This window comes from Podarcis melisellensis, assembly GCF_964234715.1.
Source record: "Podarcis melisellensis genome assembly, chromosome: 1".
In the NCBI taxonomy this organism is placed as follows: Eukaryota; Metazoa; Chordata; class Lepidosauria; order Squamata; family Lacertidae; genus Podarcis; species Podarcis melisellensis.
In genome coordinates, this window is record NC_138528.1 from 69412236 (window position 1) to 69432247 (window position 20012).

The 20012-nt window shown below is 44.6% G+C and overlaps 1 protein-coding gene across 1 annotated transcript in view; it reads right to left on the bottom strand.

The window, feature by feature from the left end:
- RRAS2 (RAS related 2) overlaps positions 1–18302 on the bottom strand; it is a 37490-nt gene extending 19188 nt beyond the window's left edge. The window contains exon 1 of the mRNA XM_081918959.1: positions 17957–18302. Coding sequence (XP_081775085.1) covers positions 17957–18061 — 105 coding nt within the window. The 5' untranslated portion in view covers positions 18062–18302. The remainder of the gene's footprint in view (positions 1–17956) is intronic.
- Positions 18303–20012: the final 1710 nt, after the last annotated feature.

Genomic DNA, 20012 nt, shown 5'->3' on the forward strand with positions numbered 1-20012 from the left:
AAAAAATATCAATTTAAGGCTACTGCTTTGGGCACCCTAGTCATTAAACACTGGAACAAAGACCGCTCATATTGACCCAGTTTCCGTAACCCAAGTTTTAGAATGGCAAGAAGCTCTCAGGCTTCTATTTTGGGGTGGGGGACTATAGAAAAGCAGCACAAGGCTGCTGGTTTTTTGGCAGGTGTAACTCCTGCAAAAAAGGGGGGGAGACTAATTCAGATGTCACAAATTGCTTACATATAAAAGGCTGCATCTAGGTTCTAATTGCTTTTATATCTTCTGCCCAGCAAAATCCATTAAGTAAATATAATGTGAGGGCATACAAAAGACATGAGGTCAAAGGCTACCTGAACACATTTATTTAAGCCACCAATCACATGGTCTATAGCCATATAGCATCTGATTTCAAGTCACTGTTAGATTCCCCCTCCAACCCCAATGAAAAGAAAAATGCTTTGTCCCAGAAACAGTGGTACTTGTACAGAAATGAAGCATTTCAGAATAGCAAGTCTAATTAAAGTAGTTGATTAATGGCTGGTTCTTACTATTGATCAATCCTCTGACTAGGGTTCATTATGGACTTTCTCCCCTGAGACTATGCATTCAATTACATGTTGCTCATCATCCCCGCTATTGAAAATAATTCATCTAATAAAGCTCAGGATAAAAAAAGAACACTGGATTAGATTCATAATATTTATAAAAATAGGATACCAGTGAAACAAAATCAGTGTCTATGCCTCACGTCCCACATCCTTTCATAAGCATGATGGTACACTTTGCCAAAGTCACAGGTTAATTATTTCTCAGCTCTAAACACACACAGAGAGATTCTTGCAAAGCTTTTACTATCTATGGAACAATTTGTAAAGTACAACTGATTCACGTGGACAGAAAACAACTAATACTATCCTTACGGTTGCAATTAGCACTGGGATACCTTGCAGAACTGAAGCAGCAGCAGGTTGAGGGCAGCCAATGTGGCAAACATTGGGAATGAGATCCCCTGTGGTTGGGATACGGTCAAGAATACCCACACTCTTGCCCCACCTGCTACGATTGTAACCCATGGCTAGTTGTAACATCAGCTATCTGCATGCAGCTATCTATGACTGTTCTTATACTCTCAGTAAAGGCAGGCAAGCACTGCAGATACTGAAGAGGGATCCAGGCCTCTTTTCTGCAAATACCTGGATAAGCAAAATGCCCCTCATGTCTTTACTTTCCTGGGTATGCTTCCATGTCCAAATCAGAAGCATAGCGTTAAGCCCAAGCCTACCTACCTTAAGGAGAATAGCTCCAGAGCACACATGGGCAGATTCAAGTTCATTTTATATGGATATCTTAATCTTGGTTTCCAATACATATTTATGGGCGTATAATTCTGCGTTTGATTAAATCCAAACAACTGGAACCAGCATTTTATTTTTCAAATACTTGCAAGGCTATTCCAAAAGTTAAGTCCACAAAGTCACCAGGAAACAACATTTTAACATACCACTTGTCCATGTGCATTTTGCCCAATAACGTGAAGTGCGTCACCAACCTACGAAAAGAGGAGGAGAAACCAAGAGACCAAGAACCAATTTCATTCCAGCACACATCACTTTCATCACATCAGTGGACTTTGGGATCTCACATTGCAGTGGCGCCCTGTGCGACACCAAAATCCGCCTCCTCGCGTCTGGTGCTCCATTCTGAATCAAGCTTGCAGCATTCCCTGCAGCATCCTCAGGGCTCCATGCCCAGTGTGACCAAACCAGCTGCGCTCCCCTAAATCCACCTCTGCCAACATAGTAGCAACTTCTACCTACTGTGAGCAACCATGCTTGTGCATGTGTAAGTACAGGAGAATCCTCACTTATGTGGGGGCTCCATTCTGGTTCGCACACAAGTGGGGCTTCCCCCATTCCAACCCCGCCCCAGTCCATTCTGCCCCCCCTCCACAGCGCTGTTTTGGCATGTGTGTCAGTGGGCCCACATATGTGACATGCTGACCATGTGCAAGTGGGGAGAGGCCTGTAGTCAAGAACATTCTGTCAGTCTGTAGGCTAAGATTCAGAGGCTTTCCCCGTTCAAATCTTCTTTATTTTAGACCCACACAAACACACACGCTTAGGGATGAGGGTGCTAACAGAAGCCGGCAACCATCTTCTTCATCCCCATATTTTATTCATGCAAGTGTTTAAAAGTTCATTCTGTCACTCCTTGCTGCTTCTACATCTACCAACGAAGCAGACCTGACATTTTTCTTGTGGTGCTACTGCTTTTCAGCTACAAGTGGCAGCACCTTTATTTCAATAATCCTTTATTTCAGCATTATTGTTAGTCTGAATGGAATTTCAAAAATGCCAGTAAGGTCAGAGTTTATTCTAACATGCAGAGAGGCATTTTTTTATTAAAAAAAAATTACAGTTGGGTGGGTGAGGACTGTTCAGTGGGAACTACATTTTTGTGTAGCTGGACATGAGGTTTAATAAAGCATGAGGTGGGTGAGAAAATTATAAGTAAAAAGTGAAGAAGAATTTTGTACTGTGTCAAGTCCTCCCCGTGGCACACTTACATCTTCTCCAGGCCATTTTCCCCTTCTTTCCCCCCCTCTTTTCTCCATTGTCACTTTCAATTTCCTTCCTTCCAGAAAGAGTCCCAGGACTGTTGGTGAGAGTTGTACCAAAGTTGTTTTCTGCAGGACAGGGGAAGCTTAGAATAAAATGTTCAGCAACCGGTGGTAACATAACATTTATGACACTCTAATGAAAGCATCTGCCTTCAGATATTTATTCTTGCCTACCAAGAACCAGTCGCAACAAAGTATATTGTGGAAGGACCACCTGGAAACCCATCAGATGGACATTCCATACTTCTGCCATAGCGTCTGTTCTCATAACATCCTTTGAAAACCTGTTTTGGCTGGTGCATCTTCTACAGTATACACTCTATCAAACGATTTGTGCCAAATGCATGCTTTGAATGTAGCACTACAGAACTTGTTCCATTGAAGAAAGATTTATGCATGTGAAAAGGAACTTTCCCCCTCTTCTCCTACTTTGCAGCCCCTTAATCTGTTACAGGGGTTACCCCAACTCTCCAGAGCAGATCTAGTGAGGGCAGGGAGAACATAAGGGGGAAAGTTCCATTGCCCAAGCATAAATCCTTGCTCTAATTGGGACAAGTGCATTGGATACCATGAATAGATGAATCGGACAGAAAGATCATTGACTCTTTATGCTCCAACCAGAACAGATTAGTTACTGTTGACCCTTGCTTCTTTTATGCTTTACATCAGTGTTCCCCAGCCTTGGGCCTCCAGCTGTTTTTGGACTACAATTCCCATCATCCTTGACCACTGGTCTTGCTAGCGAGGGATGATGGGAGTTGTAGTCCAAAAACAGCTGGAGCCCCAAGATTGGGGAACACTGCTTTACATTACTGAAGAACAGGTTGTTGTTTTTTAATGACTAAGCATTAGCGGAGAAATTAATATTTATAAAGACTCTGCCTCAAGAGAGTGTGGTTAGTTCCCTATGTCATTGTTTGCTGGGTCAGACTTTGCTAAAATGATCAGAACCACTGAGATTAAGTTAACAAAAGGTATTAGTACAATGTCTGGTGACATTAGAGATAAATACACAAATCAGAGAGATTACTCTAACATCATAGTGACTAGAAGTATACACTGGGAATGAGAGTTGACAAGCAGCTTTATTCTCTTTACTGAATGGTTCCCTCTCCCCATGCTGAGCCACAAATTATACGCTGCCATTAACAGAATGAACAACTGCTCAGTAAGAAATTGTGTAAAAACCTTTATCTACTGTAACCTTTATCTACTGCAAGAAGTTAACAACGCACATTGCTGCTGTTAAAGTTTGGGAGCCCACTACTGCTTTGTATTAACCAATGCCCTACTCCCTGAGCAGAAACTCAAGACTTCCTTAGCCAAGTGTGTCTGGTACCAAATAAACACGTTTGGTTGGGCTAATGAAGTGTTACAACTGGGCAGTCTCCAGATGAAGAGTAAGCCTATCAAATTTGGAAGTATCTGCATGAAAAAGCTCTAGAAAGTCAGATGTAACCACTGTTATCTATCAAATTCCAGAATAAAAGGAGTAATACTAGGAACTTCAAAAACAAACAAAACTTACACACTTACACACACACACACAAGATTTCCAAGAACCATAAATGTATCAGAGAACCAGATGTCTACAAGTAGCCACTATAGGGATGTTTGAGCACTGCGCATGCCATGGGCTTGGGATTTTTTGGAAATATCGGTGCTGGGTGGGCTTCCCCTCCATAACTATATTAAGTAAAGTTCTAGTGCTGATTGGATGGTGTTCAGTGTTGATGCATGCAGGGAAATTTTATCTTGAAAGTTTAAAACTATAAACGTTGACCGCTCAGCTTTGTTTTTATCCACAGCTCCGCAATCAATATAGATCTATGCAAAGTAGCTTGTAGTTACAAAATGTGAGAGTGGCTCACCATGCCTACTGATTTCAGAGCCATAGAACATTAAGTCTAGACTCCAGGAGTAAGCCAGATATGAAGCTTGCATTACAAAACTTCACTAAAGACTTTCCTACTTTAAGAGTTCAGGGCACATGAGGGGGACCAGTCAGAAAATCAGGAGAAAATTCAGCCCCTTTAATAGCAACAGATGTGTATTAAGATAGTTACTGCTGGGGGCTTTCCAGAAAGGTACTTCCCCTTGAGGGCTCCTGCCCCAACTTATTTTCATTTCTTGTTATTTGCATGAGTAAGTTCCCACATGTGAGTTGTTCTCAGGTTACAGATAACCTGTGTGAAAGCCTTGCTGAGGATCTAAAAGTAGAAGAATGAATGGAGAAGAGAATGCAATGCATAGACACACAAACCTCTGAATACCAGAATGGCTTTCAAAGGGGTTCTTTACTTCAATACAGCTCCAGGGTCATAAGGTTGGCAAGTCATCTCACAAAAATGCCCTGCTGAATATTGGAGCTTATAATAATAGTGATAAATCCAAATCATGCAATAAAAAAACAAGGCATCTGGAGCTTCTAAATTTTGGACTTATTTGAAATTTAAAATGCCAGTCAACTGCTAGCAAGTACTTGTTTCATACTGCATAGTGCAGGCATAGGCAAACTGGGCCCTCCAGATGTTTTGAGACTACAACTCCCACCATCCCTAGCTAACAGGACCAGTGGTCAGGGATAATGGGAATTGTAGTCCCAAAACATCTGGAGGGCCCAGCTTGCCTATGCCTGTCATAGTGCATTGTCTTTTGGATCACCACTTCCAGGGATACCCCTTTTAAGTATACATACATATTTTAATTATACATACATACACACTTGCACCTAAGCCAGATCTAAAACTATAATTGTTAAATGTACAAAGAGATCATTTCCCAGTTGGACTAGGCTTGCTGCACAGAATGAGCACACACTTTCTAGTTAGCATGTGAGATGTTTCTACAGCAAGAACTCATAGGAACTGAGACAGGAGGAGACAATGCATTTGTTTGCTATTGCAGGCAGCCCACTTTCCATGAGCAAAGGGAAGCAATGCTTAACATATAATAAATGCTCCCAAGCTTAACATATATTTGTTGGTCAAATGAAAGCTTGCCTGTAGCAGCCATACAACTGGGTATTGGTGCCTCTGAGCTCCAAATTAAACTACTTAGAAGTATTTTAAGAGAAGCTTCTACAGAATACCAAACAGAAGAGAATCCCAAATGCACACTGGTTATTATGTTCACTTTCTATAAAAGTTATCCGTTTAAAATAGTGTCTGTGTGTGTGTGTGTGTGTGTGTGTGTGTAAGCAAGTGCTATTTCTGTTAAGACACCTGGTGAGCTGTCAGCTGTGCACTTGCGCCACAGAACTAGCTCTGAGAGTTGTTGTTTGGCACTTTTTTGCTTTTGGTAAATGAAAGAACACAAAGTTAGCATCTATGAAAGAGCTGTATTGCAGGGGAGTAGACTCTTGGCCTGAATGTGACCTTCCAGGCCATTCTACCTGTGGCCCTCAGGACTCTCCCCATGCCATGCCCCTCCTTAAATGCTCTGCACCCTCCTTAAGTGTTTTTGCCTGCGTTTAACCTGTTCTTGAACTATAGTTGTGCCTCTTCCCTAGATGAAGGTTGAAGAGATGAGGGGTGTAGAAACTAGAACAGAGTCGGTTGTCCAATGGTAAGGGTCACATTCCTTGCTTCACCTAACTCTGGATGGAGCTTTGCTGTCTTTTTGGAGAAGCTACCCAAAAGTGTACATATTCCAGCTTTACCTATTGGCCTCTTTAATGATCAAACCCAAAATCAGATTGCTAATGTGTGTAGCCCACTTGTTACCTATTTGGAATGGAGAGCTAGAAATTAATTCTTCATTGCAACATGTTGCAATTTGAGCACTTTTAGAGTTGCCAATTTTTGAAAGGGGTAGATGCTTTTGAGCCTTTTTAACAATCGCACAGCAGGCAGAAAAACAACAGCAGCTTTCCCCATCGCTGAACTTTCCATAAGGTACAAATTTACCTGTCGATTTCTGCCATTTGTGCAGCTGTCACAATGTTTAGCCTTCACCCTCTACCCCTCCCCCTTTCGACAATGCCCCCTCCCCCTCCCTCACCCACTTCTACTTCACCTTCCAAATCACCACTGGAAAATTCCTGCAAGAGTTTTGTTGTCTAGGATAAGGAACTCATTATAGCACATCTCTCAAACGCACTCCGATGCATCCAGGACACGCAGTAAGGACAGCAACTGCTATCCAAGCACACAGATTCTCTCCACACACACTGCATTTTTTAAAAGGTTGTTTCAACACATTGTTAACCAAGAGGCAAATTAAGCTCCTTCCATACTGTGACATTCCAGATGGGAGAAGGTACAGAGTATTATCCCCTTGCTTAATAAAGGTCAGTGGAAGGCAAGCCTCTTGACAGCTTGATCTTCCTTAAGTATACCAAGAAGAAGTGGGGAAGAAGAGGAGGATTGTTTTTCCTGCTCCCTTCTCTCCAACAGCAGGTTTGCTGTAATTATAGAGCACGAAACCAAACTATTAAAGCACTGACAGCTGTCACCCTGTAGTTGGAGGAGTGCTGTGGCTGTGCATAAAGGATAAACACTGCTATCTGTATGAAGGAAGTCTACAATCGAGTGCTTGGCCCATCCAGCACACAGGTATGTGCACTGAGGTCCCATTTAGTTGAGTGGCAGCCAAGCATATTTTGGGTGCTCTCTCTCTCTCTCGCTTTTATTTGTTCAGTCGTTTGGTGCAAATTATCCCATTTGCACAAAGATGGCATGCTCAACTCACTCCCTTCACAGCTTCCAAGCTTTGCTAGTAGAAAATCAATTCCAATGTATCCTTTCAGAAAGGGTTATATAACAAACTCTTACATGTTTTGAAATAGCTCGAGAGCTTTCTCAAATTCATAAAACTGTTTAAAATATCACTGCAAAGTCAAACTTAGCTTTGAGAGCTCATCAGGACACCTATTTAAAGCTATGTTGCTCATCCAAGCTCTAGCCCTCACCCCTACAGATTTACCTCCCAAACTGGTGAGGATCGTCCAAAAAAGCCCAATGTGCAATTCTGTAGACAAAAATGGCATTCTCTTGTTATCGCTCTTTATCAATTCCCATCTAACAAACAAAAGACCCTTTTCAAGAAGGCAGGATCTCCAAACCTCTTGGGTTGCAGCTTAAAGTAGTAGTGGAAGGACATGCTTGAGTTACGGTAACTACAAAATGAATGGAATGCAGCATGCCAGGGAGTTACCAGATTAACCCCAAGGGGAAGTGGTCTGACTATATAGTGCCATTTTACTACCCTGACTCGCTAGAAAAATTTGTGTTTTCATACTGAAAAACAAACTATCTTAATATAGCTACAAACTTTTGAAATTGATGCACAGACATGTCACTGGCAATACCCATTACAACACATACCTGTTTATAGAGCTAACGTGGTGTTCGCACGTGAATTTACAGCCATCACTTGCCAGAGGCTCATAGGCTCTACAAAGGGGATTTAGTTGTCATTAAAAAAACAAAGAGTCAACAGATTTGATTTCTACCACTCATTGTTCTAAGCATCCCTTCCTGCCTTTGGTGAGTTCCAGGTCTCTTTGCAGCCGGAAAGGGGAATGTTCCCAGTACACTTTATAGAGCAGAGGCCAGCAAATGTACCACACCTCAGGCCGGTGTTTCCAGCGCCAATTGCGCGGGGGAGTTCGTGTGCACACGCTATTTCCAGGTCAGAGGAGCACAGAAATAGCTTGTGTGCATGTGCACAGGCCTCCTCTGACCCGATGTGCACCAGAAATAATGCTTGCACATGCGCCCAAGCCATTTCCAGTACTCTTCCGACCCAGAAGCGGGCAGCCGCGCAGCGCAGCGCTGATAAGAGCAGGTGGTGGCAGCGGGCCACGGGGGTTACCGCGGACGAGATAAACGAGTCCCTTGGGCCTTATCTGGCCTGCAGGCCTTAGTTTGGGGACCCCAGTTATAGAGGATACACGTTCCTCAGAAGAAGTGTGAAAATTCAGCGGCAATCCACCACTTCACTGCCCATCTCCAACTGGGAATAAGGCTGCACCTCATCCACTCATCTTTAGAACATTTCTAATTTACCCTTCATCGTAACTGATTTCAATGAGACATAATACAATTGAAACTCATCGCCATTACACAATAAGAAATTCACTTAAAAGCAAGACACATAAATATAATTAGTGGGTGCAGTGCAGAGGTGCCGGAACTCACCACGAACACCTCCCTTGCTCTCTTAGAATAGCAGTGGCACCCACCTGAGTTCCAGCAAGTTCCGGCTGGAAAAAAAGCCCTGAGTGGGTGTATGAAATGAGTATTATCCACTTCTGCGCAGAAAATACCTCAATTTAAAGTTGCCTCACACACAATTCACTCCATGATTGTTATAATTTGCTGTAAATATAAGGCTGGTGCCGCCCCCTACATACAAGAAAAATATTCTCCGATCTTTCAAGTGGCACAGTCTGCAGCGGTAAACATGAATCTCTTTTGAACTCTGAACCCTCTGGTTCTATCTAGTTAGCAAACTCTCCCCCCCAAGCATTACCACATCGTTATTTGGTGCTGTTGCCGTTAACTGCGTAAGTTGCAATCCAAACTTCTGTTTTGTTTGTTTAAATGGCAATCACTCAGTCCTTCTGATACAGGGTGTTAAAGCTTCCTTTCAAGAGGCATGGATTGCAACCAAAAACCTCCCCTGATATTTTTAGCTAAGTTTTAACAAGCTTTAACCACTTCCTTTACCCCATCGCAACAAACCTGTTCAAAAAACAATGCAAAGTTTCAAAACTGCCTGCTTTTTAGAAGGCCCCTTAAAGAAGAGGTCACTACCTCTGCAAGACATGAGGGCATCTTGTGCTCCTTGAAGGAAATATATAAACATAGCAAGATCAATAGACAGATTCCACTCCGGATTGAACATCATTACTGAAGCTGGCAAACCAGGAGCTCTTAAATTGATGAATATATTAAGCTACCTTATTTAAACATGGGTCCATCTTGAAACAGCTCTCATGCAGCCCAGCTGTCCAAGAACCTGGAGCCTCCTACACAGACAGAGCCTGTGTGTTCCAGATAGTTCATCTGGAATATGAGGCTCTCAGAATCAGTCCTGCAGCAGATGTAACAGTATGATTGTGATAGCCAAGAAACATGGATTTCCCTTGGAATCAGACAATATACAGTGTGAAAGTATGGTAGGTGTTAACTGCCATTCTCTAATCAAGAAATCCATGATGTCTTGTGGCTATTGCTTAACCAGAAAAGCCTCTTGTTTGGGGACACACACACTATTTTGACCCCTTTCGGCTTTTAGTCTAGTCACGTGGCACCGTGATATACCAATATATCACAATGTCTGAAATAAGAATGGAGTTGTATAGAGGCATTGACTGGTTTCATGGTTTTTCCCACATCGCGCATGCGCGCGCGCACACACACACACACACACACACACATTATGATTTGTGATATATTGCCAGGTCAAAAATTATGCAACCGATATCACAATAGGGACTTCAAACCTGTTTTGGACAATATATCAAGCCCCAATATACATTACCACCTGCTTCAGAAATAGAAATAAGTTGTATCTTATCTGGATAGTCTAAGCTGGAACACCAGTAACAGTGACTCTGGTCAAAATAGTGTGTCAAAACAAACACATGTTTTATAAAAGAGGAATTTCACATATTTAGGATTTGTTGGTTTGCCACCTCATGAGAAGAGAAGACTCCCTGGAAAAGACCCTGATGTTGGGAAAGATGGAGGGCACAAGGAGAAGGGGACAACAGAGGATGAGATGGCTGGACAGTGTTCTCGAAGCTACAAACATGAGTCGGACCAAACTGCGGGAGGCAGTGGAAGACAGGAGTGCTGGGCATGCTCTGGTCCATGGGGTCACGAAGAGTCGGATATGGCTAAATGACTAAACAACAACAACAACAACAATAACAAATAAAGACAGATTCAGATTCACTATCACTGGGGATATTAAATTAACTAGAGCTAATCAGCAAAGTGCACAACAATAAGCTTTTATTATTTATTTATTTATTTATTTCCCACCCTTTGCTGCAAGGTCTCAGGGCAGGTTACATAAAGTTTAAAAAAATCAAAACAAGTTTAAAAACTTTTCTTTAACTGCTGTTCTACACATGCAATTTAAAGAAAAATCAAACATGCAGCAACACATTTCTAACATTTTCTATACACAGAGTGTACTTTTGGAATATTTCTTCTAATTAATAGCTACAGACTGTTCAACTTAAGCCTAAATGAACTAGGAAGCAAGCAACTGTTTGCAATTTCCCTTTCTTTTTTTAAAAAAAGTTGAGGATCCACTAACCCCTATTCCTTTGGGCACAGAAACTCAGAAAGTTAAGAGGGTTAAGTGGGAAGAAAATGCAGGGTATATTGTGACAAACCGGTGCACGACAGCTGGGGGAAAGCTCTGCAACAGCTGCATGCATTCTATAGCATAACCAACACCACAAAGCAACTTATCCCTACCTTATCCCAGGCTAAAGCAAAGAGTCTATTCAGGTTGCTTTTCCAAGCAATTTGCTGGGATTTGGATATTCAAGAACACCAGCGGCTAATTGCATCTTAGGCATCTTTGCACTCAGCCCCTCAGCTTGAAATAGCTACCCTGATCTCATTTGTGCTTAATTCAGGATGTTCTGGGAATGGAGGAACACTTCTTCCCCTTGGATCAAATTGGAGGTGCGGTCTGCTCTTGCAGATTTGACAGGGGATATCCAAAGTCAGCCATACTCAGGAGTAGATCCTTCAGAATCTCCGAAAGCAACAAACTTAAGTGACTTGTTATATCGATGGTTCTGCTCAGAGCATGTCTTAGTCACAGGAATTTTTCCAAAGTAAATATTAACAAGAAAATAGAAGTGCCTATTACAGAAGAAGCATCCAAGAACACTTCTTCCATTTCTGGTAGACCTGGTGACTGTGGGGCAGTGAGGTGTGAGCAGGCCTGCCTTTTGAGAAACTGGTTATTGCCAGGTCTATTCCTCCATTGTTTCTCAGCAGACAGACCTGCTGTCTGTGCATGGGCATCCAGATTATATATTTCCACCTGCTGCTATTTTTTTGTTGTTGTTGTTGTTCCCCAGGCTCCCTGCACCCTCCTTCCCTGCCCTTAAGTGCACTGCTGCTGCAATCAATGTTACTGCCCCTCCAACAGCATTTCGCTAGAACACACACAAGACCGGGTAATGCTGGACTACACTTCAGGGTTGTTGTGAATATGGACATGGCTTTTGGTTACTTTGCAGAAGGCAATGCCCCACCTTCTGCAATATGGGTATAATAAAGATGGACTTTGCATTGGCACCAGCAGGACAATTTTAAATCTTCGGGGGGGGGGGGAATTGCTATGAAATAAATGCAGGCCAATAGTCCATCTGGCCCAGCATCCTAGCCAACATGATGCCTATGGAAAGGCACAAGCAGGAACTGAGCACAAGTGCATTCTCCCCCCTGCTGTGGTTTCCAGCAAATGGTATTCAGAAGCATTGCTGCCTCCAAAGTATAGCTAGTAACCACTGATAGCCTTATCCTCCACGAATTTGTCCAGTCTTCTTTTAAAGCCATCCATGTGGGTGGCCACCACTGCATCTTGTGGAAGTGAGTTCCACAGTTTAACTATGTGCTGTGTGAAGAAGCACTTTCTTCTACCTGCCCTGAATCTTTCGACATTCAGCTTCACTGGATGCCCCCCATGAGTTCTACTGTTAGGAGAGAAGGAGAAAAGCTTCTTCATGCGATGCAGAATTCTATACAGTGGTACCTTGGGTTACAGAAGTTTCAGGTTAAAGACTCCGCTAACCCAGAAATAGTACCTCGGGTTAAGAACTTTGCTTCAGGCTGAGAACAGAAATCGCGCAGCAGCAGCGGCAGGAGGCCCCATTAGCTAAAGTGGTGCTTCAGGTTAAGAACGGACCTCCGGAACGAATTAAGTTCTTAACCCGAGGTACCACTGTACACTTCTGTCTAAACTGAAAAGCCCCAAATGCTGCAATCTTTCCTCAAAGTGGGGTTGCTCCACCCCCTTATCATTTTGGCTGGCCTTTTCTGAAGGAAACTGCCTCCCCATTGCAGATATCTGTCTCTCTTGGACATACTTGCCTTTGGAGAAATCTATTTCCTGGATTTCCTTCTAAGTCATTGCTTTAGGTCAGTTTCATCCCTTATTCCAGTCAGGATCTTTGCAGCCACAAAGAGCACAATTTCCTTTTTGGGTGGAGTATTTTGAACTCAGAAGAAAAGCACATTCACTCAGACATAAATCCTACTTCACTCAGTAAAGCTTGCCTCCCAAGTAAGAGTGTATTGAATTGCAGGCTTAATTTCTTACAGTATGTCAGTGGTGTAACCAATTTGGAAATTACAAAGTTCAAAGGATCTCTACCACTTACTGCAGAAGTAGCTGCACCTCTTATGAGAAAGGTTATGCAGATTCAGTGGGAGTGCCCAATGTCTCAAGTGCAATCGATTACTGCACCTGTGGAACTGAATGTGATCTATGACCTATGCCTGCAGCAGCCTTCCCCAACAAGGTGCCCTTCAAATGCTTTGAACTACAACTCCCAGCCAGTAAGAGCAATAGTCAGGAATGATGTGTGTTGAATCTGGAGGGTGTAGAGATCTCCTGCATGCCGAAAGAGCATGCTATGAACTAAGTGCTATATTAACTTTAAACAGATAAAGCTAAGCCAAGTGATGCTGCTAGTACTTTTCCTTACTGCTCCAACAATTAAGCAGTAATCAATCACCAAGATTATCCTGCAGGAACATTGTTAGTTGCTCCAAGAGTTGGCAAGGCTCATTTGACAACAACAAGAAACCAAACCATTAGTGGTGTCATCAGCCCAGTCCTATAGAATACTCTGCCAAAAGACATTCAGAGTGGGTGCATTGTGAGCCAAGTTTTAAATGCCTGCTGAAAACTTTTCTATTTCATCAAGCTCATGCAGGAATTCTTTCCACAATAGTTAGCCGAGTTCTGATATTAACTTCTCATATAGTTATTGTATGGTGCCATGGACAATTGCTGAAAGCCACTGACATTTTTAAACGATTTGTGAAATATAATTATTTTAATTAATAAATACATAAAACAATGGAACCAGCTGTTTGTTGCAGCTATGACTATATGAATTTCATATATTCACATTTCATCTTCTTGCTGCTTCAATCCATAACAAAAAATGAACGAGAACGAGAACTTTGGTCTAGTATGACCAGGACAGGCTAGAAGATGAGGATGTGGCACTGATACACTCGTACTGGAATGCTGCACAGGGGCATGGCAGCAATGAAAATCTGCAGTCAATGCAAAGTTTCATATATTAGAACCTAAAACACTTGCCTCTGAATCCAGCAGCAAGCTACATCTACTCCCAATGGCAAGACACTCTTTGCACTGTTAAGAGGTCACACTGTGGATCTGGACACCGCTCAGCAAGTGCCAAATTTTATACACTCCTGGGATGTTTCACACAATTAGTTCATTCTTGTCTTCCCTGCCAGAAAGATGACAGTGTCTCTTTCCTCCCTCCCCTCCCAGCTCTTGCTACAGAAAGGAACTGGGGTTAGTTTGTACAGTAGTGATAACTTTATCTAGCCCTGGAGAGACCCTGGCTTACAGTTAGAAGAACTAAATGAGTGTTTATAGTGGTTACAGCATCAATTATGAAGAGACTTGCTACTTGGACAATGAATGCATTGTGAAATGCTTGGCATGATTAAGGGTACCATGAACGCCCCCCCCCCCAAAAAAATGATCTAGATTTCTCTGCTGTTACTATGAAGCCACTGTCCAGGCTAACTAACCTTACAACATTTAAGAAAGTCAGTTTTTATTGCTGCAGCAGAGGGTGAAGGTGTTTGTAAAATAAGCTTGGCTGAGTAATCGCAATACAACACTCAGCTTGTGTAGCTTTAGTCCATAGTGATGCATTGCTATTAAAGGCAGTTGCTGATGACAGGTACAGTTGTGCTATTACTATGCAGTGTGGACAAAGATTGCCACCAAAGCAAGCACAGCTGCACTTTCACAGCAGCCAACTTTCAGAAGAGAATTCTGTATGCACTGCAAAGCAATTTCAAGGCACAGGGCTGTAGGAAAGCCATGATACTGCATCTGAGCACCTAGGTTAAGCCCCCCAAATCCCACTGTAGATGGGCTGTGTTATCTGGCAAAGGTTGTGCAAGTACATCTGAGGATTCACTAGCGCGTTGTATCAGACCTTTATCATTACTCACAGGGTTTCACATGCAATGAAAGCAGCAGCCTTACTAAGTATTGCCCAAGAGCAAAGTAGAACATTTTGCCACTATGTATGTTCCCCTTGTACCACAGCAACATGAAATCGCACGTCAACTTGAACTAAGCGCTATGCAAGTTACATCAAAAGTAGAACTAGAAATGTTCTACTTCGCCTCAAGCCTAGACAAAGCAAACTGAGTACTTTAATTGGCTACGGTGAGCAAAACTTATTTGAAGTCAATTAAGATGTTTGCCTGAACAAAACTTTCAGAAAATCTGCACATAGCTGATTAGAGCATATTCTGAAACCCAATACACACATTTTAGCTCACCATTAAAAAAAGAAGATACATAATAGCTCACTTATTCCTCATTTCTATCTAGAAAGCAACTCAGATTGCTTGTGATGCTGTGTTGCCCGAGTGAAATCTAATGAGCAGTATCAGCTCATCAGCGTCAGGAATTTAAAGTCAATCGTTAAATCCAGCTGCTGTGATCTCATCTAAAGTCACATGTACTTTGCTAAATGCAGGTATGTAGATTTAGATATTTTAATGGCACAACAGTGGAGGCTTACTGCACTAAATTTTAGAGTATGATTCTCTGTACTCTTTTGGCCTCACTGTGTCAAAAACCAACTTTGGAAACCAAGTGATGCATCTAGCCCACAAAAGCTTGCATCCCTGCTAGCCTTTATGGTGCCATAAAACCAAAGTTGTTTTGGCCACAGCAGACTGACATGCCCACCCCTCTGGAATGTAAAACTACACAGGAGGATATATAGCCATAGTCAGCATCCAGACAGTACTATCTATGGAAACTATACAAAGTCTGAATGGTAATCTGTCAACTGTAGCTTCAGCCATGCAGGGATAAACTAATTATCTCCATCCACTGGCAAATATCCACCAATAAGCCGCACAAAATGGGATTACAATTATTCTAAACCCAGCATTTCAGAAAAGGCAAGCTATTCAGGTCTTGGCTACCATGCAACAGCAGTAGAAGACAGCAGACATTCAAACTGATGAACAAACCCAATATTATGTGTAGATGACCATAAACAGCCCTTTAACTCAAAGCAGGACTGTAAATGGATACTTTTATGGTTGCACTTTGGCTTCCATTTTTTTCTCCGTCAGTCAAAATGAAATCAGAAGAGTCAGAACACAGCAACTGTCAGATACATTTCAATTCTGTGTGCTTACTCAAAAGTAAGTACCACTGTGTTCAATGGAATTGACCCAGTAAAATTTGCATAGTCTTGCAGGCTTAAACAGGAGTTCATTATTTCAAATCCTAGATAAAGGTATGTTTTGGGGTGCATTTTATACATTCCATGAACTAATCTAATAGTTTTCCCATCTTCAGAATGCAGCGGTGCAAGCAATAGGCTTCAATTTATCTTTCAATGGGGCTGTGGAATTCTTCATTAATATGCCAGTTGAGTTAGAGACAGTGAAAGACATATGCAAATAGTATGAAGTGCCTGATGGCTGCCCTGAACAAATTTTGTGCTCCAAGCGCAAAGCTGCACAGAATCAACCTGTTTTTCATATCCATCTATTGCAAACTGAGCTAAACACGATACAGAATCTAATATTTCTACTATCTCTTCCAAGCATATACAAATCATGCTTCCCAAGCGTTAACAATTCCCAACAATGCCAGATCACCTTAGCTGAAACACTCAACTTTTCTGTGCACAACCACCAGACCACCACCCTCCGTCCCATCCTCTCTACGGCAACATAACCTCAGCCGCCTTATACTGCCTATATAACAAGAATTTTATTTCCTGTCCCTAGTTTACCCTCAACATATGCACACCAATATTTTGCAAGCTCCTTTGAGGTTTTACTGCAACCAAGGAGCATATAAATGTTCTGAAATAAATAATAAAAATAAACTACACACAAAAGACAACCTGAAATTGTTACTTTGGTAAGAGACCATTTTCCTCCCACTTCAACACATAGACGTGGAAGGCACACTTCAGTTCAAGGTCCTCGTGCCCTACAGGGCTTGGATATGCTGAACAAGAGCAGTCAATCTCCTCATCCATTCAGAGCCTTAAGCAAACATTACATCAAGGCTGAAAACCTTAAATAAACATTGCATCAAGGGCTTTTTTTTATATAAGTGTTCAGCCTTTTTTCTCCGTTTCCTTTTAAGCAGTGGCTTCTACTTTATCGCAAAGTATTTTCCTACTTATATGCCCTCAAGCAGATGCCAATACTCTCCTACGCAAATAATACGTATCTAGTTCATTACCTCTTTAGGAGAGGTTACCTGGGCAGAGGTAATGCGCCCGTCACCTGCCAGAAGAGGAATTAAGAAGGAAGAGAGATTCTTAACGCATCGCCTTTGCTTGGAAGGATTTTGTTCCATCAAGTATGATGTAAGCAAAAAGTCAAAACATCTTTGAACACACGCCAAAGCTCATTGGCTGCCAACGCGGCCGGTTCCCAGACAGCGCTTAAAGGAACATACCTGTTGCAAAGCAAATTCCTGGAAAGGCATCCGAGAGCAGAGATTTCGCGCCGACAGTGCCTGAAGCTACGGGAAGCAGCCTCGGTGGCCGGCGGGCTCCCTCGGAAGTAAACCCCGCCGAGTTTGGGGGGCCCTTATCCAAGGAAGGGGCACGCGGCAGCGCCCAGGGGACGGACCCACATCCAGTCCGAAATCGCCCAGCCGCGCGGAAGCAACGGGCCGAAAAACGTCTCGCAGAACACGGCCGCCCCGTCGAAGTTGGCGCAGGGAGCAGGACCAGCGACACACACACCCCCCTCCGGCTGTGCGCGCCTCCAGGCCCCAGGAGCAACGTCGCCGCCAACCCCTCCCTTCGCCCCCAGCCACCCCGTCCAGGCAAATAGCTCCAGGCTCCTCTGGCCCCGAGCAGCGCCACAGGCCTCCCCGGGCAGCAGGCGAGAGAAGCTTCGCCCCTCCCAGCAGCGTCTCCCGTCCAGGCGCGCGCAGGCTCCCCACACGCCCCAAGGCGGCCCCCACTCTGCAGGCAGCCCCGCGGAGGAAGGGGAGGGGGCTTCGGCCGCCGCCGCCCCACCCTGGCGAAGCACAGCAAGAGGCGCCGCCGCCGCCGCCGCCCCCTCGCAGGCCCCTCACCTGGATGAACTGTATGGTGAGCGCGGACTTGCCCACTCCGCCGCCGCCCACCACCACCAGACGGTACTTTTCCTGCCCCGGGCCGTCCCGGCAGCCCGCGGCCATCGAGGAGGAGCCCAGGCCAGGCGAAGGCGAGCAAGGGGCGCCGCGGGCACCTCCCGGCCCGGGCTAGGGGGTCGCTGGCCGCGGCCGCCGCCTCGCCGCTCCAGGGGCTGCCACCGCCACAGGCCCAGCGAGGGGGGACTCCGGCCAAGAGAGGCGCGAGCGCAGGCGGCGGCGGCGGCGGCTCGGAGGCAGCTGCCAGCTGCAGGCTCCTCCTTTTCGGCGCGGCAGCTGCGAGCAGAGTGAAAGCGGCAGCAGCCCCGCTCCGGCTACAAATGGCCGTCAGGAGGTGGGCGCCGGCATGCAAATAGATTTATGAATATGCATGAGCTGGGCGGGGGCTTCTCCCTTCGCCAAGCGGGGCAGCCAGCGCCTGGCGAGCGCGGTCTTGCTTACACACGGAGGCAGGCGGGGGGGGGGGCTCTCACACGCGCGCGTCCCTTTCTCAGTCTCCGCCTCCCCCGCGCCTCAAATTCCCTCCGTGAGTTTTTTGCTGAAAGGACTTGCATTTTTTTTTATATTTCGGGGTTTTTTTAGAAGTTGCTGTTGCAAAGAGAGTGATGTGCGGAACTCCTATGTTTTGCTGTGAGAGCCGCTTTGCACGTCGTTTCGGTCAAGGAAAACCCTCCGGTTTTTCGGATGAGTTGAAGTCGGCGGCGCGCCTCGCGTCAGTCAGCAGAGATTCCGTTTGCAAGCCTCGGCCACGCAAACGCAAGAAGTGTGAGGATTTAAGTGTGCTCTACAGTGTCACGAAACTCAAGGAGCATGGCAATGATGGTCCTGGCAGTGCAGGAGGGTCAGGACCCCCAGGGCATCACTGCTTGGAGCCTCATAGCCAAGGAGTTCTTTCTTCAGGCTCCCACTCCTGCCAACCCACTTGACCACTACAGCCTTGGCAAGCCCGCCCGCCCCCCATAGCCAGTCCCCGTGGCTATCTCTCTGGCACCATGCATCTTGTGGGGCTTTTGCAAGATCTCACTGGAAGCTGTCACCACAACCACTTCTCCAGCATTGCCACAGGCGCCCCACCACCACTGGAGAAGCGAGACAAAATGGCGGCAGTGGCTTCTGGTGAGAACCTTGCCTCTCACATGCCTCTTGCAAGACTTTGCCAGAACCTGGAAGTCTCAGGTGGCAAAATGAGATAGACTGTATGGCAACCCCCTTCCATTCATGCTGCCTCTCTCCCACCCAGCTGCTTGCCTCCACCCCAGGGCAGCTTTCCCAATTCCCTCTCCACCCATTGACTCCCCCAACTGAACCTTCACAGCTCCCTAGCTGTTCCCTTACACTTGTCTGCCCCTCTGGCACCTACTCTTGAAATCCAACAGAGACAGGCTTCCAGAAAATGGGTTTGGCTTCTCTCTTGGACTCCCCGTCTTGCACCCAGAGGTGCGTGTGCTGTGCTCCTGCAGCCCATGCCCCTGAACAGATGGCCAGTGCGATCATCTCAGCCAGTACAGAGCACTTCTTAAGGGGAAGCAAGAACCTCACTTCTCCTTTCCCTTCCAGCCATCTGTGAATTTCATGCAATATTAGCAAAGGTGTTTCACTAGAAAGGGTGCTATGACATGGGTAAAAGACCAAAGACAACCCCTTTCTGCAGCATTCAAAGGGCATTTGATCCACTGTACAGTAATTCCATATACTCTCACAAACCTCTCTATGTTGGTGATCTAGTACCGTAATCCATAAAGCACGATTGGACACACAGCTCTGTTAGTCTGCCCTTCTTGCCTGACACTGCGTAACTGCTGTGGTAATAGCAATGCACAGCACACCATTACAAGACGCAAGGCCAGCTGAGTTACTTTGGCATCTGAGGTAGGAAATCCCACAAGCACCTTTCCCTCCCTCCCCAACGTAAAAAATACAATATTAATATTTTGTTGCTGTTTCATGACATCCAGAATCAGCTACTTGCAGTGACCACCTCACTCTCCTTCATGGTAGG